The sequence below is a fragment of the Pungitius pungitius genome, chromosome 4 (assembly GCF_949316345.1).
Source record: "Pungitius pungitius chromosome 4, fPunPun2.1, whole genome shotgun sequence".
Classification (NCBI taxonomy): Eukaryota; Metazoa; Chordata; class Actinopteri; order Perciformes; family Gasterosteidae; genus Pungitius; species Pungitius pungitius.
In genome coordinates this window covers 13780310-13805537 of record NC_084903.1, presented here as the reverse complement: position 1 = coordinate 13805537, position 25228 = coordinate 13780310, and the positions used below count along the sequence as shown (strand labels likewise).

The 25228-nt window shown below is 40.9% G+C and overlaps 1 protein-coding gene across 1 annotated transcript; it reads right to left on the bottom strand.

The window, feature by feature from the left end:
* Positions 1–4424: 4424 nt before the first annotated feature.
* On the bottom strand, positions 4425–23364 carry aldh1a2 (aldehyde dehydrogenase 1 family, member A2). Its single transcript, XM_037453105.2, has 13 exons — positions 23177–23364; positions 15684–15788; positions 15047–15187; positions 14538–14667; positions 12629–12690; positions 11875–12003; positions 10487–10600; positions 8053–8155; positions 7251–7435; positions 6989–7153; positions 6198–6355; positions 5729–5803; positions 4425–5437 (listed from the first exon to the last, which is right to left on the bottom strand). Exons 1-13 carry the CDS (start codon positions 23291–23293, stop codon positions 5365–5367), a joined length of 1557 nt encoding a protein of 518 aa, XP_037309002.1. The 5' UTR covers positions 23294–23364; the 3' UTR covers positions 4425–5364.
* Positions 23365–25228: the final 1864 nt, after the last annotated feature.

The following is a 25228-nucleotide window of genomic DNA, read 5'->3' as shown; positions in this document are numbered from 1 at the left end:
TGTATAATTTCATTAGTCCCAGAAGGAATTTGGCACAGTATGGAAAACCACTCGATCACTTCAGTCATTCTGTTCTTAGGGAAGTTATATCAAAGTGGCTGAATCTAAGAAACTGTGCTGAAAAATGAAACCGTTGAAGCTATTGAGCATAGGGAGAGATTAGCATGCAAATGGGTCTCATAGATCATCTTTCTGAGCATAGGGCAATGGCTAGTGAATGATACTTATCAAGCTCCATAAGTGCACCTTCCAATAAATACATAGTCCAGGTCATTTGTATTGGGGCTCAAGTGATGATTGATATGGGATTACCACTTAACCTTGGAGTAATTCCAAGGCACTGCTTAAATCATCCAATATATTATCATCCCATAACGACTTGACCAGTCTTTAAGGATATCTCTTCTTAATGTAAAATATGCTTTATGTGAAAAATTAAACTGGAGGTGTTAGTGACCTATAAATCACTTAGACGTAAACGTGACATGGAATCACTATCCTTTAATTCTCAAAAAGTTGTCACTGTATTTTTTCTGTATAGTAATGGTCCTATGATCATTTTTATTTTGACATTCGGTGCATTGCTCACAGGACATGAAACAATAAGGACACGGTATGCAGCGTTTTCAGGAGGCACAGTTAATTCCCCAACACAGTAAACCAGCTTCTCAAACACGTTTAATCTTCTTCAGGTTAAGCAAGTTTGACTCTGCCCACTAACAAAGCAGGACACTGATATATGAAAGTTGATTATCATCATGTGCTTCTTGTCAGAGACCCAGCTCTCATTTCCCAACCAACACTTGACCCTAACCTTGCCCGCGACAATTACATTTGAAGAGTTTCATTCCAAAACATTGTATAACCACTTTGGGGCGGAGGGTAGGCGGAGGGGGGGAGGGGGGGGTACCGAGGTTACGGTTTTGTAACCCTTGTTCTGTGACACACAGGCAGAGCCCTCTACTGGCCTCTATGGGCAACACTCTCTTTGAACGAGGAGCATGCATTCGCCCACAGAATAAACCAGCACACACCGAAATCTTCTATCCTACACCCTCTTCAGAAAGTTATGTAGAAGTATAACCGCCCCCTTCCTAGAGGGCTCTGCCTGTGTTTATAGAAGTAACGTTACAATATTGTGGAAGGCAGAGGGAAGGTCTCTTAATTCATGCCTATAGGCTTGAGAAAGGCACTTGCAAAGCCATGAAGCCAAGCATATCCTGAATAGAGCTTGATCGGCCATACCATGCACAAAAACTGGTGTTTAGTGCAAGTGATTTCAACATAATGTCAATTCCCCATGCAGGGAGGAGGCTTGCATCATCAGGCGCTGTCTCTGGACGCCCTGCAAAGACCTCTTCATGATTGGGTGGTTGAAGACCAATCTGTGAAATGGCTACCGCATGCAATTCAAGAGATAGCCGTGCACCGGTTGATTGCAGCCACTAACTGTACATACACTGCAGTCCCTTTAAGCCTGTCTCTCTTGGGAGTGAAGTTTGGAAGGGATGACCCAAAGTAGGCAATGTGCTTATGTGCTTGCCTGAAAAAAAGGATCCGCTCAGCTTACATTCTGGAGCTACCAGAATGACCCACAACTACTCTCCAACAGGAGAGGGATGAACAGAGTGGCATCAAGGTGCAATGCAGCTTCCTTGGTGATGGCAGTGTACAAATTATCTACACAAAACGCTGGATTGTCCTGCTGTGCCAGATAGAACCATTGCAAGCAGTGGGTGTTGAGTTGGTTGAAACTAATCCGCTTCCATAACCACTGTGAAGAGACTCATCCTAGTGTGAATTTGAAAAGAAGGGACAAATCCCTCAATCTCATTTTGTCCATAACGTGATAAACCATTAAGCGTCTGTACCAAATGTAATGCAATACATGTTTTAATATTTAGGCAAAAACCGTGAAAATGAATGTTAAAGGAGAAGTTATGAAAGCCTGTATGATATACTGTGGGGACGACAAATGTTTGTACAAAATGATGTACCAATCCAGCAAGTGGTGAACACACTGATTAACCCTCAATCAGGATGAAACAAGTCTTTGAAATTGCCCTTATTGTCTTTGACTAAACTTGTGACGCATTTTTTGCACAGAAAGAGTACCGTTTGTTTTTCTTTGACATTAAGCGATCTTTTCATCTTCATCCATGCAGACATGACGTTGTCACAGCATCGATGTGTGGAGAACTATCTGCTCTCCAGATCACGCGGGTTGCTTTAATACATGTAAGTAAAAGATCTCGGAAAACAAACAAAACAGCAAATGCCCCTTTAGTGACAAATGAAGGGGACCAAACAGCACACGCGGTAAACCAAACACAGAAACAACATACAGTGGGAACGGCAGCACTGCATTGCTGGAATGTTAACAGAAGGTATAAACATGGCTTTTGAAGGAAAATGATCCATCTGGACAAAAGGAGAATGTCCTTACCATGTATACATATGTGTATGTTTCCAAGCGCATGTCCTTCAAGGTCCAGGGTTATGCTTCTACACACTGAGAAAATAACCCTTTCAAAAAAGGTTTTCACCGAGGAGATGTTGGCCTGACTTTTTCATGTCATTTTAGATTTCCATGTGGATTCAAAGACTATGTCTACAGCACTGTTCCTCCCAGTACTGAAACATGAATCCACGAGGCAAATCCAATACATACGGATAATGTGGTCTTCTGTATTATAATGCTTAAGAATTTCTTATATGTAATGTTTCAGTTTTTTTTTATGTTTATCAAGAATAAAATGTGAAAAAAATTAAAGAGGTGTTACTGTAAGACATTAAAAGAGCTGAAGATTTAGCTTGAATAGATTTATTACAATTGAGAGGAGATGCAGCTATTTGACTCTTCGATTTATTGTGTACTTTTGTGAGACCCAGCCTTATTTTATTAGTTATCTTGCCAGAAGACATATAACGTTTCATGGCTGCACTCTTAACTTGAGAGTGTTTGTTCATGGTCTGCACTGATACTTCCTGTTGTGTTAACAGAGTGCTACAATAAGCGCACACTGTTTTCATTTTCTCTTTGGAAAGAATGCAGATACCAAGTGGGATGGGAAATGTGGGAAAATGTACCTTGATTGTTTAAAAGCTGTTAGCCAAAGACAGGCCGCAGTGCAGTGTCTACATCTGTTCACTTGGAACAGTCATCCCGACACAAACCAGACTCTTGTTTCTGTAGTTTTAGCCACTTGCAATGGACTCACGTCCTCTATCTTTTAAGGGGGCAGTGGATTGATGTAACAGTGCATGCGTGTGTGTTAATAAGCTATTGTTTGTGTGGATGAACCAATGTCCATAACAATCTCCTGATTCATCTGTTTTTTACAACATACAAGAGTAAGGGGATTTGACTTCAAGGGATTTTGAAGTGTTTTTTTTTACTGTTCCCTCTGTAGTTTAATTTAACAGCTGTGTGCTTAAATTTTTAAGACTAATGAAGGAAAATCTGTGTTTTACTACTTTTGCTGCGGATGACATTTTGAGACAGAAATAAAGAACGAATAAATTAATTATGATTTAATTGCATTGAGCTACAGTTCCTGGTGTGATAAAACATGTCTTCTTTGCTTTTGAGATCAATGATCACATTACCTTTCATTTTTAACTATTTGTTCACTTGACTTAGTGGATGTGACAAAGTCACACTAGTGGGGTTATGTCAGTCCTCTTCATCCTTCACACAGGGTTTGCAGGGGAGCTGGAGTCAAGCCCAGCCAACATTGGGTACACCCTGGATTGGTCGGCAGCCAATCGCAGGGCTCACACAGAGACAAACAAACATTCACACACCTATGGGCAATTTAGAGTCACCAATCAACCTCATCCCCAGCGCACGTCTTTGCACTGCAGGAGGAAGCCAGAGAGAAGCCATGCAGACTCCACACAGAAAGTCCGCTGGGTCCAGTCGAACCAGGGACCTTCTTGCTGTGAGGCGACATAACCACCACACCACCGTGGGTTAGGAAACAAGGTTAATAGGTCATAAATGTAAATGTCAGAAGGTTTTAAGCAACTGCTGGCTTTGCAAGTTGCTCATCTCCCACCCGCCTGCCCCTTTGAGCAATCTATGTTTCTAAAAGTGTCTGATATGCTACATCTTTAGGTTTGAATTAGTATAATTGTTTATTTATTGCTGTTTTGACCTCTCTGTAATTATAATGGTATGTACTGTATTAGCATTTCATGGTAGGAGACGTTTCTAATACCATTAACGACACCAGGACCCTGAACCTGAAGCAACCAAATGGAATTCAGCCACCGTCAATTTCATTATTTACACCAGCATATTTTCAGTTGCATGTTAAATGCCTTCTGTAAAAAGGCCATCTTAGTGGTAGATCTGAACATTATATAATAATGTATTACCATTTATCTATTTAGGTATGTATTTCATCAATTTAATCCTCTCTTTGGACCAATTTATTTCTAAAAGAGATGCATACAATAATATAACCAAGTCCCAACAATGTAGTAAACACAACAAGTTTGCTGAAAAAACCTATTACCATTTTATAGTTTTATAGCATATGATTGTATAAACATAAACATAGATGAATATCAATGAAAATCTGTTACATAATGTTTAAAATACATTACTACTTTTAGCAGGTAAGAGTAAAATGCTTTAAGAGGTTAAACTCTTCCCGTTTACATCAGTCAAAGATTGACATACAGTGTTAAGTCATACAAGCTAAAATATAAACAAAGACAATTAGAAATGCATTTTAATTCTGAATTAACATTTCATCCATTCATATGTGAGGCTGAAAATATCAGTGGTCTTGAATGAGCTGACATGCTTTCATAAATTCCACAAGAAAATGACACAATGTTTTTTTTGAAGATCATACCGCACAGTACAAAGAGAAACTTCCTTCCAACACATGACAAGTTGCTAGTAAAGGGTTATTTTCAAGTGCGGTGACTGAGTCTCTGAGCATCCAGCATCTGGCGGTGGGTGAGGATCCGGGTGCAGCGGCCGGCGGGGCGGTTGTTATTGGGCTTTGCAGTCAGAGCGGCCTCCCCCATCGTCTCTGTGAGTGCTCTAGTGTAGTTAGTGGAGGACATTTACATTATGGGGGAGGTTCAGTGGTTGTCAGTTAGACTGGAGACAGTCACAAACTCAAGGTAGGCAGGGATAGCTAAACAGCGACAGGCTGACTGTCCGTGGCGAGCAATGCGGTGTGGATGGAGGAACTGGGAGGGCAGCGAGTGGTCACAGCCTGTAGTTACCGTGGAGATAACTTCTATTTGATGGTGTATATGGTTTGCCACTGGGAACGGACTGATGAGAGAAAGGTCGGTGATGAGGAAGACACTGCGTCCTTCCAAAAAAGAGGTGGCTTCCTAAGAGTTCTTGGTGACCAGCTTCATCGTGATGGTCTTCACTTCTGAGTACTCTTTCAAACCGCTTTCTCCCCTGGGAACCGACAATTGAAACAACATTACTCATTTTGTTCAAAGTGTCATGCTCACAGCAGCATTGGACAGTGTATACACTGCTGGAAATATTGCAATATCCTCTTACCGTAAGATTTATGACATGTTAAGCAACTTTGGAAGATAGGTATTCAAAACAAAAAGTCGGTAATAGTAACACTGTGGTTAATTTGTGTACAGTTACAGTCAAAACTTTGGACACACTTTCTCAGGATGAGAAAGTACCTTTGACTGGTACTGTACACTCAGTGGCCAGGCAAGTTATACTCACAATTCACGGCCATTGCCAGACATTTTATATCCTCCAAATGGACACTGCGTGCTCAGAGCATTGAAGCAGTTTATCCTGGGAAAACATAAAACATCGATCACTCTTGTACATTGGATATTGTAAAATATTGCATCATTTTCATTCATTGACTTTGAAGTATTTAAATGTTTTTCTTGAAGCCCTCTGGATTTGACAGTAAGATTTCATTATTGTTTAGTAAAGTCAGCAGAAAGTTGTCCGTTTGTCTATTTGTAATTTTAGTTACAGTGATTAGTACAGTGTGTTGTGATTCGGCAACGTAAAGTCTGACGGAAGAAAACATTTCTTTGTGGCTTGTGTAATCATAATAAAGTTGCACAATGTCAGACTATAGTTTCTGCAACACAGTGACTAAAACGATTGTTCCCACTTGAGACATATTACTCATATTACTGATTAAAGCTAAAGAAACACAGAAGATGAAACTCACCAGACAGTGCCAGCCTGCATGGCTGTGGTTATGGTCATGGCTTTGTTAATGTTGTTAGTGAAGACAGCCGCAACCAAACCATAATCTGTGTTGTTGGCTCTTTCTATCACTTCCTCCATAGTTTTGAATTTCATGATCAGCTGGACAGGGCCAAAAATCTAGAAAAGACAGTAACATACAGGTTTATTTGCTTCCCTTTTTGGTATGTATTATATTTTGAATTACTGGTCACGTATGAATAAGTATGAAGGGTTAAAGGTAGGGGTTACCACAAATATAATAATCCATAATATAATAATCTTCTACTAAAATTTCATACAGTATGTCTTTTTGACAAAGATGGAAAATAACATTTCATTAAGCACAGAAAACTAATTTTTTATAAAATAGTTAAAAATAGCTCCACTGTGACTAGCTAGAACAGTAAATGTTGCTTACATATTAATACATGAATAAGAATTATAATAATATAATAAATACAATACTATAATTACTATACTTTAACACTTTAAAGGGAACATTTCTAAACAGTGAACTTTACTTTTGATATTGCATTTATTGTAAGGTTATCACGGGATATTGTGTGTTTTTGCTGTGTGTGCACACCAAAACCAATTTCCTTGGATAATTTTAGAATATGTTGTTTTGTATTTTGTTACTTTCTTGCTTTGACTTGAAGGTCTTAATAGTGTTACTTTGATTATTCCAATATTGTGATGTATTGTGACTCCTTTTCACACAGTTATCCATGCTTTAGACGTTATCCAAGTCCCTACTCTTCATCGTCGTACCTCTTCTCTGGCGATCAGCATGTCATCCCTCACATTAGAGAAAACAGTCGGCTCAACAAAGAACCCTTTCAAGCCCAGAGCTTTGCCTCCACACTCCATCTTGGCCCCTTCAGTGATGCCGCTCTGGATGAACCCCAACACTCGATTCTGCTGCTCCCGGCTGATCTGTGGAGGTGGAGGACAGACGTGTCATGACGGAGAAACCCACGTTTTGCAAGTTCAAGAAAAAAGGCAAATATAGCCGCGGATCTGTTGACCTCACCTGTGGACCCTGCTCAGTTGTGGGATCAAAGGGACTGCCGACTATCCTCCGCTTGGCTCTCTCCACACTCCTCCGAACAAACTCATCATAGATGGACTCCTCCACAAAGATGCGAGAGCCTGCTGTGCAGCACTGGCCCGCATTAAAAAACACTCCCTGATGGGCCTGTTCTACAGCCAGGTCCACTGGAGGAAAAACGTTTTTTGTTAATCTAAATGTAGATGAATGGGTTTGTAATCAATGATGGAACCGCAGGATTATTGTTTTTTTAATCTTTCTTGTGAAATTAATCTCAATTTTATGAACAGTGTCATCAAATCTATATGCAAAAACCCAAAAATATCATGTGAATGGTAATAATAATATTCATGCAAAATGTTCCCCAATATTTTTGGGAGATTTCCTGTACAAATTTGATACCTGACACCTGAGAGACATGAGCCTGCTGCACAAAGGGTTAACCGACCCCTGTGATTTATGGGTCTCGACTGAGGCACCCGACTGAGTCGGGGTCCATTCTCCTGATTTACAGGCCTTAGGGAGCCCCTCTCACGGCTGCTGAAAGCATTTGAAAGCCTCAGCACCCCCAGTTTGGTGAGCCACTTAGAATTCATATGAAACCCATCCATCCACAGGTTTTCATAGCACTACAAAGCTTCTGAGCATTTAAAAAAAAAAATGCAGCCAATGTGTGTTTATCCACAGACTAGAGGTCCTGAGAATGGGACACGAAATAGTGATGGGGACAGACCACCTAGTGAGGGTGCCTGGAGTACTGAATACAACACAATTGAAAACTCACAATCAGCATCTGCAAAGATGATGTTTGGACTCTTTCCTCCCAGCTCCAGAGTCACTCTCTTCAGGTTACTCCTCCCAGCTGCTTCTTGGATCAGCTTGCCAACCTAGCAAAGGAAACATATCTGGAGTTTACTAACAGAAATGCAGACCCGTTGGCAGATCAGACCCGTAAATCAGCTGGAGTCATTCAATATTTTAGAGAGGTTGGTTAGCTCCGAACAGGGAATGCACTAGATGGCCCGCTGAAACATGAGTTCTGCAAACAGACAGACTGAATATCTATTACAGGTTTTTGGCGAAAGTAATAGGAAAATATAATGATGTTTCATGTGATGTCTGCTGAATGGCAGAAAGGAGCAACCACAAGGGTGGTGAATTAACTACCTGCGGGTGGTTTGAAATGAATCTGGGGCGTCAATATGGTAGACAGCAAGGGATATGCGGCATTTTTTATTAACATAAATAATAACATGCAGAACAGGATTGCTTGATAAGGATTACTTTATACAGTAAACTCATCTTCCAAGGAAAATACCTGCTAATGCTTTTGCTAGTTTTAATTATATGACTGTAAATCCTATATACTTAACATTGGCTCTAACCAAGTGTATATATTTTTAAATTATATATTTTTTCTTGTGATAGAGATGATACATGTTGGGTAATCACAGTGAACAAAAAATCTGCATCTATTTGTCTTACAATGCTAATGTGACACAAACACGATAATTGGCATCAATCTTCTCATCTAGCGTGTTTCCTCAACTATTCCCTTTGAGAATTATTATTCATTTTAATGACGTAGCCTTCATACATCCGATTTTTTGGGAATTTAATTCATTATCATGTCATTTGCAGATATTTTCACCGTCAAAATGGTTCTTATAGAGTCTCTACTGTGTCCAATTAGCTGCTTTTACTGATATTTAGTCAATGTGAAATATTATATCCTCTCAAAAGATTAGAAGCCTGAGAAACTGCCCACACCTCCTCGCAAACCTTACACCCTAAACAAGTAGTCATCTTCCTGTTACTCACACAGTCTGTTTTCATTTCCAAAGGAACCAACAAGATAAAGTGGAAAAATCCCCTCTTAGTCTTTACTTTGAAAAAGCCTCACCTCCAGCATGGAAAAGACTCATCTTCTCTCAGTGCCAGAGGTGCTTTAATAGACTGAGATATAATGGAGAACCAGAGACTGGAACAGTATCAAATGCTGGGCTTTGGCTTGAAGCGAAGCAAAACAACACAATGCTTGGCTTGGCTTCAATATTCTGACGTGTTGTGTGTGTGTCTTTGAAGGGAAACACAAAGCAGCGGACTAAGGGGAGGGTAGTTTGTCTTTAATCGGGAGTAAAGGAAGCACACTGTTGTGATCCTAAAATCCACCTGTAGCTTAGCCCCCACCCTCCACCCTGTGGAGAGATGGTGTGGTGGTCAGTACCCCCCAGCCCCCCCCCTGTCCCTCTCTCCTCCCCCTGCTACTACAGCATGGTGACTCACTGTCTGGGTATCAGTAGTTTCTTACAGCTCAGAATATTCTCTCAGTAATTGACTCCAGATCACATGAAACAACAGGAAAAACCGTATAATAAAAACACGGGGGCCGCTCACAAAGGAAACGTTCAATCAAGACGAGATAAAACAAAGAAGATGTTTGGGTTAGAAGGTGCATTTATGTGAGCTTGCGTGCACTCACTGATTGGGTGTGACAGACAGGGATAGGAAAATGCATGTTGTGTGTGTTACTGGGATGGATAATCATAGAAAACACAACGCTACAGCTGAATAAATATTTGTTATCATGCTGTCTAAGCTAATTTAAACATTGCATAAACCGAATCCAGAGATACATGTGTGTACTGGCTGGACATAACAAAACCATTGTTCATTAGTATTGCTGTCGGTAGCTCTATCAGAAAGTTTAGTTTACAGTTTCTATTAACTAATGGTTATAAATAATCTGCTGTCAGTCAGGCTTTGTCCTCTGGCCTTAGGAATGCGTTCAGACCTCAACACCTCAACCCGCTCCACACCTTACATGGTTTCTTCATGAGCAGCCCCTCTGTTTTGTAAAGTTACTGGGGTTTATCCGATAGTCATTTCATTGAAATTTGCCGTTAATACTGCAGAGAGAGCAGAGGGGAAAGAGAGGCAGTGTTTTCACAGAGATGTGTTTGTATACTCTAGACAGCGCAAATATGTGCATGTGTGCCAGATAAAATCAGAGTTCTCTTTCATGAGTAGTAATGACAGGGCGGCAAGCGTAAGACCCCATTTGTTTGTCATCTAGACTTCAAAACAGGCCCGCAACATCCCCCAATTACCCAGCCTGCTATTATGCTCTGCACATGTTGGTCACTGTGTCACTTGTGCTGACAAAAGAGAGCAGTAGGCAGCTGGTGATCTGAGACATTGTTAATAGAGAAAAGTACCTCAGTTGATCCCGTGAAAGCCACTTTGTCTATGCCCATGTGCGAAGCAATCGCAGCTCCTGCCGTTGGCCCAAATCCTGGCAAAATATTGATGACTCCTGGTGGAAACCCGGCCTGTCAAAACAATATGAGAGGAAACAAGCTTTAGCGAAGATGACAGCAGAGCCAAGCAAAACCACAGGCGGTGTGGGGGAATCCGGACCCAACCCAACCTCCCTACCGGCAGAGAATGGAGAGAAAATCAAAAAGACGAAGGCGACAGACAGATAGTCTCCAGAAAGAGGGCAGGGGGGGAGAGGGGGGGGATGTGTACACTGATTTGTACAGTGTGATTAGGTTTTTCAACAATGGTGAGAAGCTGCATTGTTCACATCGTGTTTAACGTAGTGTTTGCTGCTTTTTGGGTTTATAGCATACCCGAATTAGTCACATTTATCACAACCATGTTGACTGTCTTTGTAAATAATTGTAATAATACATTTCTTTTGTCACTGATATTAAATTTCCTATTGGCTAAACAGGTAGGATTGGTAACCTGTTGTTAATGTTCTTTACACCCTGACTACCTTCTTTCTTTGGAAAAGACCTGGTAACGATGGGCTGGGTTTCTCGGTTGAATCATTTTAAACACTGGCATAGTTCCTTAGTCTGTTCATTCTAAACGGATTATAGGTTTGTCACTGACTAAGAAGCTTGTTAAAAGCTTTTGCCCACATTATATTTTACTTATTTTATCTCCCAATGTTTTTGTGGTTGAAACGATTTGACTGGAATGCATACTATTTTCAACAGTAATAACATTATGGCTGTTTCTGTGGCTTTCTGCAGTCTTTTATTACGCATTAAAAAATATTTATTGGCGCATGTACTAAACAATTTTTATTTAGTAGTGTTCACAGAGTGGGGTTTGAATTATCCTGAGCATTGTTTCATCAAAGACATTTATAAACATCACAAACTAAATTCTATTGTCTTTTGTTGTATTGGGGAGCAAGAAACATTCACAGATACAAATATCAACAATTTATCTAATTAAAATCCTGATTTACTATGTACCACTCTGAGTAAGTGATGACATGTGAATTTATTTGTGATTTGTACCTTTTAATCTCGGGGTGTAACATTAGGATTAAAGACTTTGACGTTCCGTGTTGACGCGTGACACTTTGTCGAACATCTGTTCTTTGTCGACTTGTGGTTACACTAATATAGGATTATCCATATACAGTGTTGGCCAGATTCAATGTGAATACTGTGTTCTTGGCAAACGGAGGCCTGCCAGCAGTTTGATTTTAGTTATTTGAATATTGACGTTGGACTACCAAAATAAAATCGTGGCTAACTGCCGTGTGAACAAAAGTGTGGTAGTTGGCAAATAGATGATTTACCTCCTTGATGAGAGCTGCTATGTGGAGGCAGGTGAGCGGCGTTTGCTCAGCAGGTTTAAGGACAACAGTGTTTCCACATGCGATTGCTGGACCCAGCTTCCATGCTGTCATCATCAGAGGGAAGTTCCACTGTGCGTAACAGACCCACACACGCACACACACACACACGGTAGAAAAAAAGACATGATGCATCTGACGGACACACTGGGTGGTCACATGTTAAGCTCAATAACTCATCGCTCTTAAGTCACTCTCATTTTCGTTCTGTTTAAACATAGCCAAGTGAAAAAATGTTCTCTGCACTCGGTACATTATTTTCTCTTCCCACAGTATTCTGAGAAAGCCGGGGTATTGCAACACATGTGCAACAGACCCATATCACTGTACAAAACAGGGCCCTGTGTTATTTCTGCTTTGCACAGGAGCCCATGGGGCTCAACGAATTCTCGAACAATCAACAGTGTCTCTCTCTCCTTGATCTTTTCCCTTTTCCTTCTCACTATTCAACTTTCCTCAAACCCACTACATCACCTCTCGATCCCTATTAGTCAAAATCACTGGCACCGTAACCTTTGTGGCTTACCGGCAGTATTTACACTTATAAACATTGAGTGGAAAATGCAGATTGTAATTCAACAAACAGAGTAAGAGTGAACACTTCAGTTTTACACTGAACCAATGAATTGTTATCTGTTTTGTTTTACCCAAAGCCATTTGTATTCAACATGTAACTTTAGGGAAGCGTTATACTCACAGGAATAATTTGTCCACAAACTCCAATGGGCTCGTATCTTGTAAATGTCAGATACTCTCCATCTGTGGGGGAAAACACACACACATACAAAGGGACAACAGGGTCAATCATATCGAGCTTTAGTACTTTGTAAAATGCCTTAATGACAAGAAAAATTTCCCAACCCAATATCCCCAATGTTGTTGACTCAACATGTTGATTTGTAAAGGAATCCACACAACATTCCTGGTTGCTTTAGCCCAGTGAAAGATTAGATTTCTTTTGTTGAGTCTTCAACAACACAGGCATGTGTGTAACTGTTTTAGGTCATAGAGATGGGTGTTATGCTGGAAATCTTTGCTCATTCCTCTTGCATTACTTAAGTAAAAGGAGGTACTTCCTCAGGGTGTGCCATGCTTGTTCAAGCTCCACAAATAACAATTGATATTGAGAAATGGATGTCTACATTTTCTACAGTTGTGAAATGATGAAACGTTGTCTCATTTTTCATTTGGACTGTTATGACAATGGACACAAAACTGCAGAACAGATTCTCATACGTCGACCTTTTCTCCTTAACACCAAAGTGAATGTTGGGTATTTCAAAAGTGTTATTGTTTGAAGAATGAAATCATAAACCTGAATAGAGATTAAAGTTTCAGGAGGTATCTGTGAGGTTTGTTTGGAACAATAACTCCTGCAGATGACTTTCTGTATATTTCAATTGGAAAGCATGCTGTACTATATTAAACTGTGAAGCCAAAGGTTCTCAACATAATGTCACTCCTCTTTCATTTCACACTTTATGTGAAGACATCTCAACAACAATATTAGCATAACACGCTTAAATGCTGAGGCGTTGTTAAAATGGCTTGCACTTTATCCAGACATGTGAACAAACACAATCACTAACAGACTTATATCATGCAAGCTACAGGAATTACCCTTATTCATTTCCTCTAGAGGTCTACTAGAGCATCAAAGCTTAAACCCAAACCCTGGCTAAATGCTCAGCACGGTTGTTTTGGCAGTACAAGAGAAGCTTCAACGGTGATTATGGCTATTAAGACAGCCAACTTTCTCCTCTCCTAACCCCCAAATTCAAGTGCCTTAGAGAGGGGACACTGATGCAGCGTGATCAGGAACACAAATTAAGTGTTTAAATTGATTGATTAAGTATAAATGTGCTTCTTCTTCAAACCCTTTTCTTTAATTCAACTGAGTAATATGCCAGACAGGAGACACTGACACAGTGATCAAACAGCTAGTCAACATAGTGGAGCATTTAGCAGCTCAAGAGTCACAAAGACCAAAAACAGAGTTCAAAGAGAGTAAATAACGTAGTTACTTGGGTCAGCTGACTAGAATACGTGTAAAAAAAGGTGATCCGTAACTGCTGGTTGTGTTGATGAGGAATTGTTTCCTATCAACATAAAAGATCAGTGTTGTGTCTACAGCATGTTTACAGTGCCCCCAATAGGTCAACATCAGCTATTGCAGGTTTGAATGTATGTGTCATGTTTGAACACAGAACAGTTGGTCAATAACTTTTCCAGAGAAAATTAATCAAAACTTTTGTGGGTCTTAATTTGCATCATTTTGAGGCTCTTATATATATTCACCGCCCAGGGGACTGTGAGTAATTGACAGAAAAGCCATGCTGGCTTGCATGCTCTAAAATGTAGTTGAATGCATTGGGGTTAGCCATACAAAATAGGATGACGGTATGGATGTAGTATGGAACGCACACATTTCACCAATATACTGATTGTCATAATCTCTCCAAGAAAACAACTTTTTGTACCATGGATTTTTAAATGTAAGTGAAGATTGGTTGGATATTGTTTCAGTTGATACCAACCAGACCAGCCAACAACACCACTCTGATTACATAAACACTAAAACATTAGAACTGGAAGAAGGACCTTACCCATAGGAATGGAAGTGCCGTGGATTTTGTCTGCATATCCAGCAAAGTATCTCAGTGTCTTTATGGTTCCTTGGAGGTCCACAAACAGGGTGGGCAGGAAAGGCTTCCCACTGTTCAGAGACTCAAGAGTCTGAGGAGAGACGGGGGGAGACGTTTGAGAAATATGTGATATAACCCTGTGATCCTCACATAATTCCATACTGTTCCAGTCTTTACACTCTCCCGTGGGTGAAAAGTGACACTAAGATAACACTAACCTACAAAATGATATGTTCTGCCTAGAATCAAAGCAAGTTTGTTTTAATTGAATTAAGTGCTGTGCAGAAGATATAAAATTATATTAAAAATGTATAATTGTTCTTCTACTCTCCAGTTGCAGTTCTGCTATGAATGATTAGATGACTAAGATGACACTCAAGCAGATAATGAGGGTTTTTGATATTATGCATTTGGATAACAGCATAGCTTCTTTAAGTGAAAAGTTATTCACATTAATTCACATAACATACGGCTAAGTAGACACTGTCTCTCTCCACCAGATCAGCCAGTTTGGACAGCAGACGACCCCTCTCAGATGCATCCATCCTTCGCCATACGGAGCCCAAAGCAAAGGCGAGTCGAGCCGCCTGCACCGCTTTATCAACATCAGCCTAGGGGACAAGATGCACACCAATTACTAATTACAATTACTAATCCACCAAACAGTTGTCGCTTTGCACTTTTTTACAATGGTAGCATACAGCTAAATATTTTCTGAGATGGTTTTTACTTTCCTCAAGATTTCTATAATGAATGAGGACGGGCAAGAACCCTTCTCCCTCTGCATTTCAGAGAAAAATGTTGTACCCACTTATTATTGACTAAACAATTCAGCAATATATGAAGTATTTCAAGGTTGCTCCAACGTTAAAGTAATGCTTACATGTTAATATATGAATTATTATGATCCAATGATATTATAACACTGACAAGGACCATTCTGCAAAATTAATTAACTTAATTACATTAAGTACATTTCGTTGATTATATTTTGAAGTGGGCAAGTTTAACTTGGCCTATCAATAAATAGTATGTAAGATTACCTTGTTTTCAAAACAAAAAAAATGTAAAAGATGGTTGGAAGATGCCATGCTGCAGATTTTTTACCTTGTCTGCTTCCTGGACCTCACAGATCTGCTCTCCAGTTGCCGGGTTGTGGGCAGGAAAGACCTTCCCGCTAACAGAGTTGTGCCACTCATTGTTGATGAAGAGCTGTGTGGGGTAAAAAAGGCATTTGCAACAACTCATTTGAATGGTGAATCATTCATTTAGTTTCCTTTATATGAATTGAATGCAAAGTGTCTAAATTAATTATCAAAAACCTTAATCAAACTAACTTTATTCACTTCATATATAAAATTTGCTAAACTAGCCTGAGAGGGAGAGGATGACGATCTTCCATTTTTTTTAAATATTTGTTTAGTTAGTCGCAGCTCTCTCAGACTCTTGTGTAAGGGATATGGGAATCTGGACAGAGATTCCTGCCTGTCCTGCATTGCTCTCTGGGGAGTGCTCCACCATCCAGACAAAGGGGTGGGGGTGTTGTTGGGGGTGCAGATAAATCCCAATCAGACACCAGACCCCCACCCAACCCCAAGCACACAGACACACGTTTCACAACATCGCTGCTCGTTTACGAGATCATAAAACACGTGCCGTGCTTGGTTTCTGTGATGCGTTAAAGCAGGTCTTCCGTTAAACAACCGCCTGGGATTCCAAACAGGACATATTTAACATCTATGAAGACCAAAGGAAAAATAAATGTTTTCAGACTCACAACTCTGAGAAATGTGTCTCATAAAGTACAAGCAAACCATTTTGACGCTGATGAAATGTGGAACAAAAGCTAGGTGTGATTTGAACTTTTCAGATATATATTACGTAAGCTAGGTCATTAGAAAAAGCTCCTTCCTCGCTGACATGTTTAGATCCATTAGACAGACTACTCTTACACTGTTTTAATAGCTGTCAGTCTGCCTGATAGATAGAGTGTAGGAAGAACATCTGCTGGCACAAATCTCTCTGTGTATACATATGCTCTTACCGTCCTATTACTTTAGAGGAGTTCAGATGGAGCGAGAGCGAACCTGAGAGTGGAGTTCACGTATCCCACTGCCCTCACACTCCCTAAACTCTCCAACATGTTTACCTCCATAAACGCTGGGCTTTAAGCACTATTTAATTGGCTGTAAACTGTTACCCGTGTTTACTTTTGGGTTGGTATAAAATGCCAGGGAGTCTGAGAACTGTTGGAGTCACAGCAATCACATCGCTCTGCCTCCCTCCTCCTCCTCCTCCTCCTCCTCCTCCTCATTCCCACGGCTCACAGGCTCATAATGCGCTCTCTTTGCGTATGAATAACTCACACGCAGACGTTTAAGGTGTTCAGTATCTGTGTGTACCACCCCACAGAACCATACGTCACAGACTCCTTCCTCTACGTTTCCTTTGTACTGGTCACACACACCATCCCCCACAAACCTTAACACACACACACACACACACACACACACACACACACACACACAGATAGATATAGACAAGGCTGGAGAGGCTTCCCTCTACCAGCCCAGTGTTCTCAGGCGCCTTGCATCAGAGGCCACCTTTAATCTGACTCTCATTAAGGGCACTTCATAAAATTGTCAGTAATGATAAGGAGCAGAGGGCCAGCTAGAAAAACAGAAAGTCCTGTAGAGCACTGAATTAGTTTTCAAATTTATAGGGGCCACTGAAGTTGGGCGCCCTAAATCAGAGGAGCCCCCTGACAGCCTCAACAGTCCATGCAAGAATGCAGACCGTGGGTAGCTTTATGCATGGCGTAACCCCTCTCACAAGACGCCGCTAAAGGAGAAAGGCTGAAGCACCAGAACAGGGGAGCGGGCCGCCACCTAAATCACAGCTAAAAAAGGACAAATGTCAGCCGCCGTTTGGCTCGGCCCTCTCTCTGGGCCAGGACTGGTGTTAGACCTTTGTCTCGTTCCATTGAGAGACTTGATTGAGATGACAGGGCCCAGTTGTAAATCAACTCTCGAGGTTTCTTAAAATTGCTTTTAGGATCATTTGGGTGAAGGGCAAAGAACACAACAATGAAAAAGCAAGTGCAAAGGTTCACATTTTCAATTAACACATTTTGCCCCTTTCCTTGCGGGGTCATTACTATCCCTATATATGTTGGTGAACTACATCTAACTACAAGGAAATAACTTGGTGTCCAAAAGTACTTAAATAATTTATGGGTAATATGCTCATATTTTCTGCTTTAAAATCAAAAGTTTTGAAACATTTTGTGCTGCTTCGTTGATGAAAATAAACCATTAGAAAAGACAGATATCTGTGATCTGTGATGCCTGACGCATAACGAGGAGGCCTGATGTGGATTAGAGCTGAGCCGTAAGCATAGAGGTCAAGACTTTGTGCATGGGCCACAGGGCAGCTGCAAACATTTAGCAACTCCCAGGCTTTTCTGCAAAGGCTGTCAATCACTGCTCGAGCCTGGCCATGGGGACAATGAAAAGATGAGACGGGATATACAAAAACACGCTCAACGGTTTTGGTCTTCATTTGCTAAATTGGCCGTTTAATGCAGGTGTCCTAATCATCACCATCCGTTGACAGAGGTTTTTGTACAGCCAGATTTGTTGTTTCTGGCACCGAAGCCGAAGATTCATGTCTTTGACTTTTTTCACTTTGCGTGAATTTTTGGGAAATAATCTACTTTTTTTTTGAGTAAACTGGAAGAGGATATAAGAAATTACACAAGTTCTTTCTGCCGCCAACAAAACATCTGTTTGGCTCTTTGCTTCTTCACACAACCCAGATGCAAACGGCTGAAGCAATATGTTATGCTACTACTTTTCTTTTTTGGGGGAGGGGGGGGGGGGGTTGAGGGCGAGAGGTGGTGGATTTGGAAAGAGGGAGTTTTAATGTTGGGGTTTATGTATGTGTGTGTTTATACACACCACGCCAAGATTCCACAGCCAGATGAGTCCTAGCTTCCCGGGATCTCGCAACACTCGTCTGCGCAGGAAGTTTCATATCCTTCCCATATCGCAGGAACTCTATTTCCTCTCTGGGTGCGTTTCAAAAGTCTTAGAAATACTACTGTTACCAGTTAGTGGAGAGCATGTGAAAGTGGAGACCAGCTGGTGTTTTTTCTTTTACTCCTCTCCAAATGTCTGACACCATGGAACGCTCATGTTTTTCATCCACACACCCACAGCCAACGCCATCCTGCGCCCATTGGTGTGGTGAGGGCGGCCTCGCTGTCACTGACTGGCAGACATCTTTGTCTCATCGCTGTGTGTGGGCAAGTGCAGAGAGGGACTTTTTCACTCAAGTACAAAACAGTTTTTCAGGCTCATATGATCCTTATTTCCTTTTTATACTTAAAAAAAAAAAACGTAGGACAAATAGTTAAATCTTTCGTTGTGTCAACATTTCTGGCCAGATTATGATTCAATAAATGTTTAATGTCTGTAGTAAGTAATGTCAATAAAGTGTATATATATATATATTACATACATATAAAACCACTCAAAATATGATGAAATGTTCAAATTGCCAAGTGGCAACAATGAAATTGACCTCTCCTTTCACTGCTAGTGTTTTTCCCCCCTGGAACATCTGAGGTTTGATGGGTTTCCTGTGTACTTAACCAATCCTCTAAATCTCAGGTCAAGGATGTGTTTAAAGAACAGTAGTTCCACTCGTGGGATCAGTGAAGAGAGAGGAAGTCATTTTTAAAGAAATTAGGCTTTTCCACAGACAAATAAACATCTAGAAAAGCACTTCTGTCTCTACTGCGCCTCGCGCTTGGCGGAGAAAGAGCCGATACTCCAGCAGATTTATGAAGCCGAGGGTTTTTCATCGTGACATCGTGAGGATTTACACGCTGCTCGTCGAGAGGGCCGCAGAATGAAGGTATGGGAAGTTAACAGGGCAACCTCGCTGTCACTGCTCTTCCTTAAACAGTGATTAAGAGACAGGGGACATGATGTTGACGTGTCCACTAAGATGATAATTTACACTCACTGCACAAGTAGGCATTTCACACCAATGGACATATTAATGACAGTGCACACTTACCCTGTCACAATCAAAGAGATGTGTTTTAGAGAGTATGTGGCCATGTGTGTGCGAACAGGGGTATTGTGTAAGCAAAGGCGGAGAAGAAGGGGGAGAGCTCTCACTGTGCTCGTTGTGATAAATCATTTAGTTGCACAGTATCCCCTAACTTGGGCTCTGTTTGATCTTGATTGCAGTAAGATGGTGGTTTTTGAAGTGAAAAACTCCAGAACTGCAGGTCAGGCTCTGTCGAGGCAGGGCCACTAACCCACACAGTGAGACGGGGTCATAATTTATACCCGGGTGGACAGCACGTTGCATCGGGGAGCCCCAAGCCTCCATCTGTGCTATCTCAATCAGTGACAGATTGATGGAGCCTCTTATTCATCCAAATTGAGTGGTTGTCTCTGCGTAGACGACTTTACAAATACTCAGGTCTTTGGCAGGTTCCTATGGTGAAATTGCGCTAATGTCACATGAGAAAATCAACAAAGACAATGCATAACTATCTATTAGTTTAAGATCTGCAAACCAGACAACAAATACAGCCACTGAATGAAATCCTTTTTTTTCTATGGCTAGCACTATAGTCTATGTTACTATCCTATTAAAGAATAAAGAAAAAGTAAAACCAAACCGGACCTACAAATAACCTTTCTACTGACATTCTTATTAGTCGACTAAACTGCAATCATGTAGTTAAAACATTAACTTTTAAGGAGGGTAAAACAATGTGCTTACTTTACACTTGGATTTTCACAACATACAACATTTTAACAGACTGCTCCTGCAAAGTTAAAGCAAAAGTTTTACCACCCCTGTAAAATGTGTCTGACTAAACGGTTTAACAACTCATCAGTGAGCGGTGTGAAAAACCACAAGAGGCAGAAGTATCACCCACTAAAAAAAGCAGCAAAAGTGTGTGTGTTTGCTTTAATTATTAATAACAAGTCTCTCTTCTCTACTTCTACCACTAGTGGACAACATCAATAAATAGCTATCATGCCTCTCTTATTTATGGCTTCCTTTGCAGCACTATCAACCTTTAAACTGTTTCTGTCTTGTAACCCAGCTGTTGGAGCCTTCTAGCGATAGAAGTGTGGGGGCAGGGGACAACACAACCCCAGAGACAGCTTTGCTCCTCCGGCTTTTAACTACAGCATACAAGGTGTGTGGAAACTACACTTTTTACATGTGTGGATTAATAACACAACTACAGTCCTATCTACATGCGCACAAGAAGGAAGATGTCCTCACTGATACTATCAGAGAAGTTCATGACTCTGTGAAAAGTACAAGGGGCAAACCTTGACTGCAGTATCACATGCTCATGATATAGAAGAAAACTCGTTAAGCAGAGATAGTGTATCAGCCAAAAGCCCAGATCTCCAGGGTGGATCACATGTAACGTTTGCATTGCATAACAATGATGTAAGTAAAAAGTAACTTAACAAAAAGTTAAATATTGCCTTCACGTTGGAGAGATGTTTCATGAAAAAGTGTAAAAATGGTATCTGAGGGCAAGGGAGTCTTAGTTTGGAAGCTTGCACCTCCATGCGTCCACTCGCACTCTAGCCCCCTGAACGGCGTTGCTTGATTCGTCTTGCAGTCGGTGGGGTGGAGAACAGGAACAGGGTGTGAGGGGAGCCCACGCCAGGGGTTCCCATAAATCAGGCCACTTCTGCCCCCTATGTCCACCAAGCCAACAGGGACTGGATGATCCAAATTCCAAGGGGTTAATTCACCAAGTCGCTCCCTAAATTTCCTCCTGTACACTGTTTTGTTACAACCCTTTGACTAACACTCTGCCCTAAACGGGAATAGAAAGCTTACAACACAACAGAGCCTGCTGCACCATGAAGTTATGTGTAGATTCACGGTGCAGCAGCAGCAGCGTGCCCTTTGCACTTAAAACACGCAGCTCTGTGTTAACACAGGGCAATTATAGCAGTGACTGAACTTATACCTCGCTATCGCGGATCTGACCTCCGTGAGATGTGCCCTTTAATCTCAGCAATAACGAAACACTTGCTCTGCAGCTAAAAGCCCCTTTCAACAGCAACGCCACTGCAGCAGGCTAAAAGAACTACAATAATCTCAGTGAATCTTTAACCCACATTTTCTTCAAATGTGTACACATGTATGAATCTATGAAAAAACTATCAAGACATAGCAGAGATGTTATCAAACATGTGCGTGCCATTTTCCACATGTGTGTTCTGGCTAATGACTTATGGTGGGTTAAGACTCCCATTCTAAAGCATGAAGGATTTGTGATTTACTGATTACTGATCGGTTCAGTTATGTAAGAGAATATGTACTGGTTTATTTGTATTATGGTGGCAAAATGTTGAAGCAATTAACCAATACAATATGGACCAAATACAATTCTCACCAGATGTTTGAATCAAAATCTCTCTGAAAGCATTTTTTTTTTATCTGCAACGTGATTTGTTTCGTGACTCGAATAGAGTTCTTTGTCTGACTCAAGCTGCTTTCTCCAGCTGTTCCTCCATCCTCCTTCTCCCACCCACCCACTTCTGACTGTACGACGATCCAAAGAAACTACTCTGATACACCACATTTCTTCTTCGAAGTACATTTTGAGTTAAAACTTTTACTCACGAGACAAACTCGCTCTCAATCATGAGACTATATCTTAAATGACTGCAAACGTATTTGGACTTTCAGACCACTGCCACTGATATCTATCACTAGGAGTATGCAAAGATAAATTAAATTAAGAACATTACAACTCATTGCATACCACACATTGATTCAAACAAAAAATAGAGTTATAATAATTTTAGATTAGATTTAAAGATTTGGCTCTAATCTTTGAAATTTCTAAATACATTTCTTTTGGAATTATTTTTATCAACTTTATTTAAAAAAAATAATAAAGTACCGTTTCATGCACTAATATGGAATGGCATAGGTCTGTGTCTTAGGATGCAATGTGAAATAACTACAAAAATATGATATATATTAAAATAAAATAGTCCTTGGAACGCAGAGTTATTTACACCTTAAGACACTTTCCTTAGCAAGCTAAAAAATCTCAACGTTTTGTTATAACCGCATAATGTCTCCCAAAAGCTGTATTTTATAGCGGTTGGAACGGACTACATTAAAAATACCAATCCTTATGATAATGCCATGCAGTTTTAAAATAGAAAAATATGCTTTTGTCGAGTACTGTGAGACGATTAAACACAAAACAACAATGTTTGAAATAAACGGGTTATCGGCTTCTTTCCTTTATCTTATCTAGGGGTTATTGCTGATTCAATTGGGACATATTGAGCACGTGGACGCAGAAGACACTCATCGGAACTTCAAAACGCACAATCGTCAGTTAACCCTTGAAAAAGTTAAGATAAGTTGTTGTTGTTGTTGTTGTTGTTTTTGTTGTTGATGTTGCTTTTCATCTCCAGCTCCCAGTGCGCCGCGCGCTCTAACAGCGGCGCAGGAAAAGTTTACTTCCAACAAGCCGGAGCCCGAGACGCAAACACGAGCGGACGAGAGGAACAGACCTTGGTGTACTTGATCTCCGGGTTGGGCACCGGCGAGGGCATCAGCTGGAGGGATGCCATGAGAGCTGCGGGGTCGCTCTTCAGCTCTCCGGGGATCTCGATCTTACTGGAAGTCATCGCGGCTCGTCTCTGTCCACTCGTCTGCCTGCTGCGCCTCTCGAGGGGGGGGGGGAGGTTTCTCAACAGAGTTCCGATCGGGACTTTGGGTTTCTTCCTGGGTTTATAGCCAGGTGTCAGCCGCAGACCATTTTCATTGGGCGAAGAAGAGGGCCGTCCTTTTGGAAATTAAATTCACGCATTTACATAAACGACCTCAGCCATGCGTGTTTGAGGAGGAGAAACACTTCCACCCCACCCACCCACCCACCCAGCACTCCCGGCTCAATCCGATTGCACCACTTTTAGCAATTCATAGTTTTACAACAAACCAAAAAAGCACTGCGCCGTAAACTAGTAAAAAAAACTATTTTGTTTGCAAGGTTTGTGCCATCTGAACTAATATAATGAGGTTGGAAATGACATTTTGCCTATATGTTAAGGGTTTACATGTGGATCTCTTTTTAATACACGTTACAGCTGAACAAACTCACTGCAGCACAATGCTTTAATGAAGCCTACACGTTTTTCTGGTAAAACAACGTGCCGGCGTCCATGTAGTGTCACACGATCTGCATCTGCTCTCATGAAGTTGCAGATGTTGACATTTCTCATTGAGAGAGGATGAAAGTCATTCCTTGAACTGATTAAACAAAAAAGTTACTTTTTTTGTAGTAAAGGGTGTTTGGTAACATTCTTACATCATCATTATCCCTTTCCTAAGTGACACGGAGGTGTCAAGTTACTTCCATCGGCTCGCTATCACCCTGTGGCCTTTATTTGCCTTACACAACCTCCCCATGGTCTAAGATGTTATGCAAATCAGGACCAGAGGGATTGTTGCTGCTTGCTGGGGTGTTGTTGGCAGAGATTTGTCCTGCAGGTGATAATTCCTTACAGCGCCTCCTTTAAACGTCCCAATAAACATCCACTAATTATCGATCTTGTCTCAGGAAACTAAAGGAATGGAAGCAAATGTGTTGTTGTTTTTTTCCCACGAATGCAACAGTTAGAGGCCGAATCAGAAGATCATTTTTGGTTTAGGGAAATACCTGTGGTCAGTGGAATAACAATGTCGTTTTTAAACAAGCTAAGGCTTGTTGATATACACTCAATCAGCGGAGAGGTCCTTACGTTCTAGATTTCATAATCGGAGCCCCTTGACAGGACAAAGGAGTGTGGAGACAGATGCAGCCCCATCATTTGCAAATTCCCGGAGGATGCTGTTTCTCCATCAGCACATCAGCCTTTTTTCACAGCATGGGCGACACTCTCAACGTGTCTGTTTCACATCAAAGAGGACGTGTCTGAAACCGTGACATTGATTAATGCATTGAAAACATCCCATCCGTAGCCTGTCGCCTCACCTTTTCACAGAGCACAGAGAACTGGAGATAAGACGTAAGACCCGTGTGACAAACTCGGGAGGCGGCGGTTCAAATGTATTCATGGAGCGCCCTCTGTTGGACGGACAGGGTCCCGCGCAAGTCACACACTACACATTTAAAGATGTAACAGTATTTACAAATAAGCTAAATAAGATAAGGAAAATTATTTGTAAGAATTGTAAGTTTATGTTCTTAAATTGTATCAGTATTTTCTTTAAAGAGGTCGACTAAACGCCGGAAAAGCACGTGTATGAATACAGGTTTTGCAGATGTAGTAAATGTGCTGTAATTCCACATAAGGGAGATCATTCTATAAATACTCCAGCAACAGCAGGCAGACAGCCTAAAAAGTGACACTCACGTCTAATCTGAAATATAGTTTTTCTTTTGGCATTCAGCAATACATTGATGAAAATTGTACTTTCTTGTTACTTGTTCTTCTGAGTTTGTATCTCTACGGTGGAAATGCACTTATTGTAAGTGGCTTTGGATAAAAGCGTAAGCTAAATGACATGTAATGTCATTTTACGACCATAATCTAAACATTGTCGAGGGACATTTAAACAGA

What these genes read in the sequence shown, in the direction of transcription:
- aldh1a2 (XM_037453105.2), bottom strand. Translation starts at nt 23,293, where the DNA reads ATGACTTCCAGTAAGATCGAGATCCCCGGAGAGCTGAAGAGCGACCCC. An exon ending in CGGCACTTCCATTCCTATGG is followed by an intron (nt 12,691 to 14,537) that starts GTAAGGTCCTTC and finishes TTTCCCCCACAG; the next exon opens with ATGGAGAGTATCTGACATTT. An exon ending in TAGCAGCTCTCATCAAGGAG is followed by an intron (nt 10,601 to 11,874) that starts GTAAATCATCTA and finishes TTGTTTTGACAG; the next exon opens with GCCGGGTTTCCACCAGGAGT.